At 37.4% G+C, this 9,388-nt stretch overlaps 1 protein-coding gene across 1 annotated transcript in view; it reads left to right on the forward strand.

Annotated features, from left to right (window-relative positions):
* Positions 1-8,045, forward strand: part of RMDN2 (regulator of microtubule dynamics 2) — a 47,087-nt gene extending 39,042 nt beyond the window's left edge. The window contains exon 11 of the mRNA XM_033011091.2: positions 7,312-8,045. Coding sequence (XP_032866982.1) covers positions 7,312-7,365 — 54 coding nt within the window. The 3' untranslated portion in view covers positions 7,366-8,045. The remainder of the gene's footprint in view (positions 1-7,311) is intronic.
* Positions 8,046-9,388: the final 1,343 nt, after the last annotated feature.

The following is a 9,388-nucleotide window of genomic DNA, read 5'->3' on the forward strand; positions in this document are numbered from 1 at the left end:
ATTCCCAAGTGTAATCATAGTTTCTCATGTGAGTTTTCTCTCTTTCTTCAGGCAGGGGAATTCCTTTATTGTTTTGAAATGTTGGCTTTTACTGAGAAATATGTCTATGTATAAAGGCATAAAATCAGGAGCAGACTGAGAGACAAAGTTGTTGGAAAGGTGCCACATTGTGGAAATGTATAGTATTTCATGATACAAATCATCTTGCAGAATAAGTATGAAAAATAATAGTAGACAATGGTTTACTTTTTATTGCATCTGAGCATCCACAGTTCCCAGTGACTTCAGTGGGAACCAGAGGTGCTCAGCGTCAGTAGAATAGCCCATAGCTCATTTTAATCCTCAGATCAAATTCTCAGCTGGTCTAACTCAGGGCACTTCTTTGACGCTTTGTCTAGGATTCATTTCATGTAACATTTCAAGTTAAGTGAGATGATTTTTGTCTTGAATGTTGTATCCCATCCAAATATCCCTTCTGTGCATCTGTTCTACCACTTACAGAATATGTTTTTAATTCAAGGGGTAGAGGGGCTTCTGAACAGAGGTAATTCTTGTTGAAGAAAAAAAAATAATCAGCTGACTAGTTTCAACACTATTATGAACCTAAAAAAAGGATACCAAAGAAATAATAAAAGAAGATACCAGTTCTGATTGAATAAATCCTGTAAGTCGTAATACCAGTTGTTAAAAACAGTTTGACACATTTTTAACTAATCACTCTATGCATTTTTATATTTTAAAAGGAAATGCAGGAGATTTGGTGCAAATTACATCTGGAAAACAAAATTGACGTTACAGTACTACTTTAAAGACCTTTATCTTTATCCTCTCTACTCTAAACAAAAACCTCCAATGACTCATACAGTCCTTCCCTGGCCATAAATACTGTCATACTGTGGAGTGGTACTTCACTGCTGGAGGTGCACGGGACATTAAATTGTCCAGCTTTTCTCTGGTTGCTGTCCAGGTGGATAACTTCAGGGTCCTGGGAAACATTTACCCCTTCAGTAAAGGAGATCCTAATGTTCGGGGCTGTTATGGGTTACTGTTAAGTGCGTAACAGCTGCTCTGTTTATCTAGTAGATGTTGTATTAGCCTTACTGAGACTCATTGCTTTGTAGTGTGCTCAAAGCCTTGGTGAGTGTGACTACGTGAAGGGCTGTTGGAACCAGATGTGGTGGACTACTGAGATGGAAAAAAAAAATTCCTTTTTTAAATTCCAGGAGAAAAATGAAATTTAAATGTGAAAACATGAGCGCTTGTCTTGCATATAGAAAGACAAAGTGAGTGGGTGGGTGAGTGTGCTTGATTAAACACATAGTGCTTTGCATGTAAGGGGAATAAGACACTAATTTCTTGTTTATAAACAAAGATTGTTGGCTATTTTCAAGTCTAGAACTTGTAGAAAATTAAAGTCTTGATGTAGGATTATAAAGTATAGTAGTAAATTATTTTTTCTTGTATCTGGAGATGAGCATGGGTGTGAGAATGAACTCTGTGTTTGTAGGACCAGTAAACTCACCACAAAGGGATTAACAGCCTATCAGAGAAAGAGATTAAAATTTCAAGGTTCTGGTCGATATGACGCTTTTAGAGAACTAATCTAAAAAGCAGCAGTTACATTACAAAAAATGTCATCTTGGAAGAGCTGAAGACAGCAAAGCAGGAAGAATGTAAAGCAAATTTATTTGCACTGAGAGTTGCAACAAGTCTTACTTAAAATGCAGATAAAAACTTCCCTGAAGCTGAGAATGTGTTTTACAAAATTATTGGTGATTTAAAAAAAAACAATCTTGATTTCAAAAACATTCCCTTCTTCCCAGCAATTACAAATGAAGGCAATTCAGAGTTGAAATTAACAAGTGAGAGAGATTTAGATATTACAGAAATTTATCATTATGGCATTCACTTCTTACAGGTGTAGAATGGCAGGAAGCAGAGACTTGTTAAAGACTCTGCCTTCAGTCTCAGTGATATTTGAGATTCTGGAAAAGCCCATGTGGAGGAGGAGGTGAATGTCATAATGGGCAGGAACAGCGGCTGAATGTTTACACAGGAATGCAGCTGCTGAGGAGAAATCACGCCTGTGAAATTTTCTTACATTTTTTTTACATCATCATAATTGATCTCCCTGCTCATTAATTTACATTTTTCATATTGTCGGTAAGGAAAAAAGTGGGAGGTACAGAGGCATGGAAGAGACATCAGAATATAAACTTCAGCACCCGTCTGTTGTTCCTGTTACAACAGAGCACTTGTATCTCCTGAATTTTCCACAACAGATTTTCCAAGAAATGCCAACTCCAGCCACCATAGATTGGTCGTATGTAGCAGACCTTGCTGTGATATTTCCAACAGATCTCATATGAAGCTGCTGTGGTAATCTCTCCTCCTAAGTAGGAAAAAAAAGTAATTTGCTTTTAAAGTGGAGGGTACAAATTATGACTTGATTTTGAAAAAACTACCTATTGAAACTCTGTGAATAATTTGGATTAGCCTTATAAAAAATGGTTTTGTTTTCTCACCAGACAGAACATTTTATTTTCTCAACATCATCAGCTCAATACAAAATGTCATTGTTTTCAGAGGATAGTCGCTCCTTCGGATTTTATGCACATTTGTTCTCCAAATGCCAAGCAAAAGTCTATGGTGTTTCAGTTACAAAATAGTGGAAGTATTCAGATTTGTGTTCAGTTTGAATTTTAGGCTATTGTTTTTCTAATGGTAATGCTGATTGTGGAGTTGGGCAAGAATTTTGTAATAGCTACCACCAACCCAAAATTAAAGTAACGTTTGAATATACTTAAAAAAAAATATTCTTAATTAGTGATTCTATTTATGCTGAGTATGAGTGCTTCAAGCTTAGGGAATGGGCCTTCTAAAAACTCATTATAAAGAGATCAGATCTCAAACGGTAAAATGCTGGCAAAAATTAGACATTTGTAAAAGAGCTGCTAAAAGAATTTGAGACCTCCTATATTTTACATTATTTTGCACTTCAGTGAATATAGCCTGTTCTTCTCTCTTAGTGATCAGACTGATTTGCCGTCTGCATGCTTTTGAAGTTCTTGCCAAAAGGTTTGTTTGCATTGTCTGCTGATTCTTTCTCCCCCTCCATAACCAATTCCAAAAACTGATGAAGATATTTGAACACCAAAAGCTTCATGTTGTGTACAACAGTAAAAGATGAAACTTAGTCTTTTAAGTTAGAAAACAACTTGCAGATAACAATTTGACATGACTTTTAATTATTCTAAATTGAATTCTGCCATTTTGTAATTTTTCAACAGCAGTCCTCAAACTAGCTGAACTGTTTCTTCACAGTCTTCTGCATGTGAAGGGGTGTTTTTCCCTCTACGTGAAGTATAATCAGAAAATGTGGAATTATTGTCAGTTATGTATTTTCAAGATATTTTTGCCTTGATCCCAAAAGCCTTGAGAAGTTGTGTTTCATCCCCAGAGGAAGATACTAAAAATATGAAAGAACATAAAATGCCGTAACTTGTGACATACATCAGTCATATAGAAGATTGCAAGTGGATGATTACATTGGTTTATTGAAATATCTAAGGGGAAAACCAGTATTATGCAATTGTATGCAAATTAATGCCTATTACAGTCACACCATCCTTGAGAGTCTGTCATGAGAGTGAGAAGGGATAGCGTGTAACTTTTTATGATTTATATTGTCCACAAGAACTGCTACTCTCTAATTAACAGTCCTTGTGCGTGTTCAGGAGTCTCTTCTGTCACAGTCCAGGATTTTTCCTGGAGCTGCAAAGGAATGACACAGCTGTACCCACGAGCAGGAGCAGCTCTCAGCACCTCATTGCTGTAACTGCGTATCAGAGTACAGCTTTGGACCACCCTTGCAGCCCAGCTCATTTAATATACCATGCATCCCCGCTGACTTCAATGAAACTCCACAGGATGCATGTCAGCTTGGGATTTGGCACTGGTTGCAAACAATTATGTTATAGTTGGCTGGTGTAACCGTTTTGGTTGTGCTCATGGGGGTGTATCATTCTCTGTTGACAGTTGGGACTTTGTCAACAAGTGCACACATGTGCAGTGCCTGGGTTGAGTGTGTTTAGTGCATATGGAAATAATTAGCAGAGAAGGAAGGTAAAATCATTATCTTTCTGTCTCTGCTTTAATTGACACTTAATTTTTACATGCACATTTATATGTTTATGTCTGTGTGTATATATGTTTATCAGTAAAATTTTTCAGGAGAAATTAACTGTCAGAATGTAGACTACCTCCAGTTAAGCCAACATTCCCTTTTTCCCACCAGTTCTCTCTTCCGTCTTGCTCTTGTTTTCAACTCCCTCTCTTCCCTTATTCAGTCCCTGGCCTCCCAGGTCTTTTTTTCCTGTCCATATCCCCTATGGATGATGAAACATAAAAGGAAAGCAACTAACTAGGAGAACGGAAAATGCGGTCACTGACCCTGTAATTTGAATACCTTTTGTGTAGCAGTTTGCAGAACACTTTGAACTCATATTCAACTCTGAAAACGATATGAGAAGTGTTTAATAAATGTAAGCCTTGACAGTAGAAAGTCAAGGTTGAAAATGGCTTTGTATTCAGTCAGCACTGAACTAAGCCTTGGGGTGAACAAATGGTACTGACACAAATATACTGCAATCCTCCAACGACTTGCACCTCTTCTTCTCCCTCCTGCATCCTAAAGGGAGATCAAAGCCTGTCCGTCTTAAAAACAAAACAAAACAAAAAAGCCGACCTTATTGTTCATTTTTAACAAACTACAGACCCAGAAATCAATGAGGAAGAGTTGGCCAAATACAGGATTTATCGCTTTGTCTTCCCATTAACAGTCAAGCCTTGATCATTAATGAAGTTTTCATCCTTAAAACTGGAGAATGGTACATCGAACAGAGTTGAGGTTTCTCTCTCCTTTTAGCATGACACACCTCTTTGTCTGGAAGGACTCTATCCAAAGGTGACATAATAGTTCCCTCCACTGACCATTCTCAGCTTTGTTTTTAATGCCATTACTGATTTTTTTCAGGGCTTTTGCCATCTGAGTTGTTACAGACTGGAAGCCACTGGCTCAATTAACACAGCCTATTAAGTAGTTTGCAACAATAATAATTTCTGCTTTTACTGATGTAGTCTTGTTTAGAACTGGCAACGCAGAGGTAGGACGCTTTGCACGTTTACAGTTTCTTCTCCAGCTGGTTCTTAGAACAATCATGGGTTTGTTTAATTCTTTTTCCTAAGCCCAGAGAAAGATTCAGGGAAGCTTGCCCAAAATTTTTGGGACCTTTGCAACTCATTAAAGCTCATTGCCCAATATAATCCTTTGCTTCTAAGGAGAGAGACAATTATACAAAGTTGCTTGGAGATATATTTTTTAAATGATGTATCCTGCAAAGTGGGTAAATAATTCTATCAATCCATGAGATGCTGAACACCATTCAGATGTGAGAAAGCGTGCATCTTTATCATTTTCATCTTAGAAAAGTTTGAAAATGGTAGGACCAGATGCAATGAAACCTTTTCCGTTTTCTTAATAGCATGGCACAATATCTGACTTTTTTTGTTTGTTTGTTTAATGGGGTTTACAATCATTTTCACCAGTTGACCAAAGTCAGTACAGAAAAGAGTGTATTTCCCCTGAATTAATCAATATATTGATACAAATTTTGAGTTTTCCAATTTTTACGGAAAGCCATGGGCTGGTGCTCCAGGCAGCCTGTAGTAATGTGGAGTTTAAGGGATGCTGAATTCACTGTGACATTTCCTTCTGTTAGAGTATTTTGGCAAGAGCTTACTGGCTTTGCAGCTTGTGCCTTTTAAGGCCTCTGATAAATGATTAGGCAGATAGTTTAGCCTATTCTTGCCAATGGGAGCAAGGCAGCGACTCCAAGAGAAGTGTCCAGCTAATGTATTAATGCCTTAATCCAGACCAATAATATAATGTAGTTTGACATGTCTGGCATATGGTTTCTATCATCTCAATATTCTTCTCTATTCCTCCACGACATTATAGACAACTAACCAAAATAAAGAGAAGCAGGAATTTCTTCACCCGTAAAATGTATTTTAAAACGTCCTGTATTTTGTTCCAGCTCTTTGGTTGATTGGATAATGAAGTGATCCTGAAATTCAGTGATTACTTCACTGTCTGTCTACATTATTTTCTTTCAGAATTGCCTGTGGCATTATCTGGGAAAGAAATACTGGTCTCTGTCATTAAAAATACTTGCACAAAATTTGTGATGTGCAAGTGCTTTTCACTTGCAGTGCTAAGTACACGTGGGTGCATTGTGCTGGGTGTTTGGATCCTTACCAACCTGCAGGTATGAGGTGCAGACTTTTTAGAAATGTGGTTTTAAACCAAGGTGCATTTTGCAAGCTAGATGTTTTGCAGTGGCATGTAAAGCAAGTGAATGATATTTCAGAGGAAGGACAGGAAGGAAGGGAGACATTTCAAAAACCAGTGGAGTAATGGAGGTTTTGTGCTGTGATTGCACGTTCATATGCACATACCCCTTTCAGAACAGATTATACATGGAATAGCCAAAACATATGTCACTGGTTACCTGTGAAAGAGTCTGTGGGCTGGGTTTGGTTTAAAGCTCCGTGCAAACTGTGTGCTTATACATCAGCCTAAAAGGAGCCTTTCCCTTCTGTTCTAGGAGGTATAATATAGTGTTGGCTCTGAGTGTAGCAGAATTACTTGCCTCTTGCTCCCCCACTGGCTCCACTCTGCTCTGAGCCCAGTAGTGTAGGCAGATCCCAGCAACACCAGTGTGGAAGGTACCGAGGGTGTAGTCAGTCCGTGGTGGTTATTACAGGTAGGTATGGCTGTGTGCACTGAAATCACAGTCTAACCTGTGTCATTAATTACATTTCCCAATGTTTTCTTGATAATTGCATAATAAATCATTAGCAAACATCACAGAAATATCTCCAGAAAAACTGCACACAGTTGGGCTGCAAGATCATGTAAAGTGTAAGGCAAGGTATGCAAAGTACACCAATAAAAGTTATGGCCTAAGCTGAAAGGCTTACTGGTCTGCTGAGAAGGCTATTTGTGGCTAACATTTTAAGTGCTTTAACAGAGCTGTAAAGGGAGGGCTGCCATCTGGCTCTTGTTTTCACTTCAAACTTTATTTTTGCATTCACTGATAAATTAACTTACTATGCAGTCTTTACATTCTGTGGCTGTTGCAGTTGTGTTATGTCTGTTGTTAGTAAAGAAATGTGGATAGGCACGTATTAAGCAATTAAAGGGATTTATCCTATCTAAATTGATGCATGATTGTCTGTTTCTTTCAGGATAAAGAAGCCCAGAAAGACTTAGAGGCTTTACTTCTCACACTGAAGCTGTGATACTACGCACTTTTTAACTCTTCATACTGTGATAAAATCACAAAACTAAAATGAGAATCTATAGTGACTGGAAACCACGGGTGAATTCCAACTAAGTCAATGGGAAAACTGTCATTGATTTTGGTTGGCTTGGATCATGCCCTTTAAGCGTCTGGCGATTCTGATATGAAAATGATGTGTTCATTTTTGATTATTTATAATCTTGTACTGGTTTAATTTTAGATTGCTGACACTGTGAGTCTGATTCTCTGAACATGAAGTCCGCTGCTGGCAATGGACATACTGGGGATTGGAATGCAAAATGCACAAATCTCACTCTTTGAAAGACTAATCAACTAGTATGTGATGCCAGCATAAAACTGTGTGTAGCAAAACCAAACAAACAGATGTTTCTATAGTAAATTATATTTGTATCAACCAATTTACACAGATGTGTACAGAAGAAAATCATGAATGTTCATGTTTACACATTTCTCTATTATTATAAAGTTAAAATCTTGTTGAAGTTAAAGAAAAAGCTCTTGCTTCCACAAAGCTCTTTTTACTTTAAACCTACTGTTGGTTTTTACATGGAAATGTGAAAACTTTATAAATTAAATATTAAAGTTATATTTTATTTGTAATATCAAGTACAATATTAAAAATCAGACCAATGAAGTTAAGTGTTTTAGAGTAATCTATTGCAGCTGTGATGTTTAATGGATTTGTTACAGGACCTCCATCCAGTTTGCGAATCCTGGCTCTTTCTCTTTGCACCTTTGCCTAGCATGGTGGCATCTGTGTGTCTTCAGAGAACCTAGTCTAGCATGTGACCCTCACTAAACTTTTATATCATCTATATAACATAACCTGTACCTAAAAACAGACTAATTAAAGACCTACTACTTCTGTCTGAGTGTGTAGGACAGCACTGTTTTCAATAAAATCTAACAGGTAGGGAAAGAATTTTGTTTACCAACAGCCTGATCCAGAATTCACCGAAGTCTGTAGAAGAATGAAGGCCAGTTTTCATTGGCTTTTCATTCAGGATCTTAATCTAGATGCAGAGAGTGCATCTGGAAGAAGTAAGCATTTCTGTTAAAGGAAATAAAATTGGGTAAAGACAACTGCACGTTCCCTTGACCTATTTGACATGTAAGATAACATGGACCAGCTAAGACAAAGACTCATGTGGCACCAATATATTGAACTAGTGATTGGGGGTTTCATTTTGGACAGATGGGGAACAGTGAAATTAGCAAGTAGGAACTACAGTCACTGCAACAAAGATCTAAAAATTGGGCAGATATAAAAGAGTGTGTATTCTTACGACTGAGCCATCTCATAGCAAGAGTGAGAGGGAGCTTAAACTACCAACAGCAGGATGCAGTAGACTGGAAGACAAATGTGTAGTTACATTTGAATTTATCCTGACTCCGCAACTCCTCATACAGTACAGAGATTTCATTAAGTAGGGCGGTCCATTTTTTCCAACATTTTCTTTAAAAATATGTTTCCAGACATGCAAGCATTACTGTGAGATAACTCTGAACAAAATCTGAAAGTTCAGAACTGGTTCTGAGTTCTTACTGTTATCTTCATGGTTGTCATTATCCTGAAGATCTTCACAAATTGAAATATGTATTTCAGTTGTTTTTATTGTTCATTCTGATGGAAAATAGTTCCTGTATCTCTTTTTTCAATTCCAGAGTTCTCTTTTTTTCATACAAAATTTCAGAGAAAAACAGAAATACCATATGAGATAAATCCTCTCAAATAGTTCCTTCTGTGACAGAGTAATTGACTTGTGAACAGAGGAGCTACAAAGGTGACGCATCTTGATATTGGTAAGGGGCTTTTGGTAAAGACTGCTCTTGACATTTTCATAGCCAGTGCAGGAAGCATAGTTTAAATGGATCTGCATGAGTGATTTGTACTTAGGGCGGCTGTTAGCAATTCACTGTCGCCTAGGAGAGTGTAATAAGGAGGCCTTTACTGCAATCAAATTTATGCTAATCAAGATACTTCATAAAATAGATTGGAT

Source organism: Tyto alba, unplaced genomic scaffold (assembly GCF_018691265.1).
Source record: "Tyto alba isolate M040663 unplaced genomic scaffold, T.alba_DEE_v4.0 Super-Scaffold_16, whole genome shotgun sequence".
Lineage (NCBI taxonomy): Eukaryota > Metazoa > Chordata > Aves > Strigiformes > Tytonidae > Tyto > Tyto alba.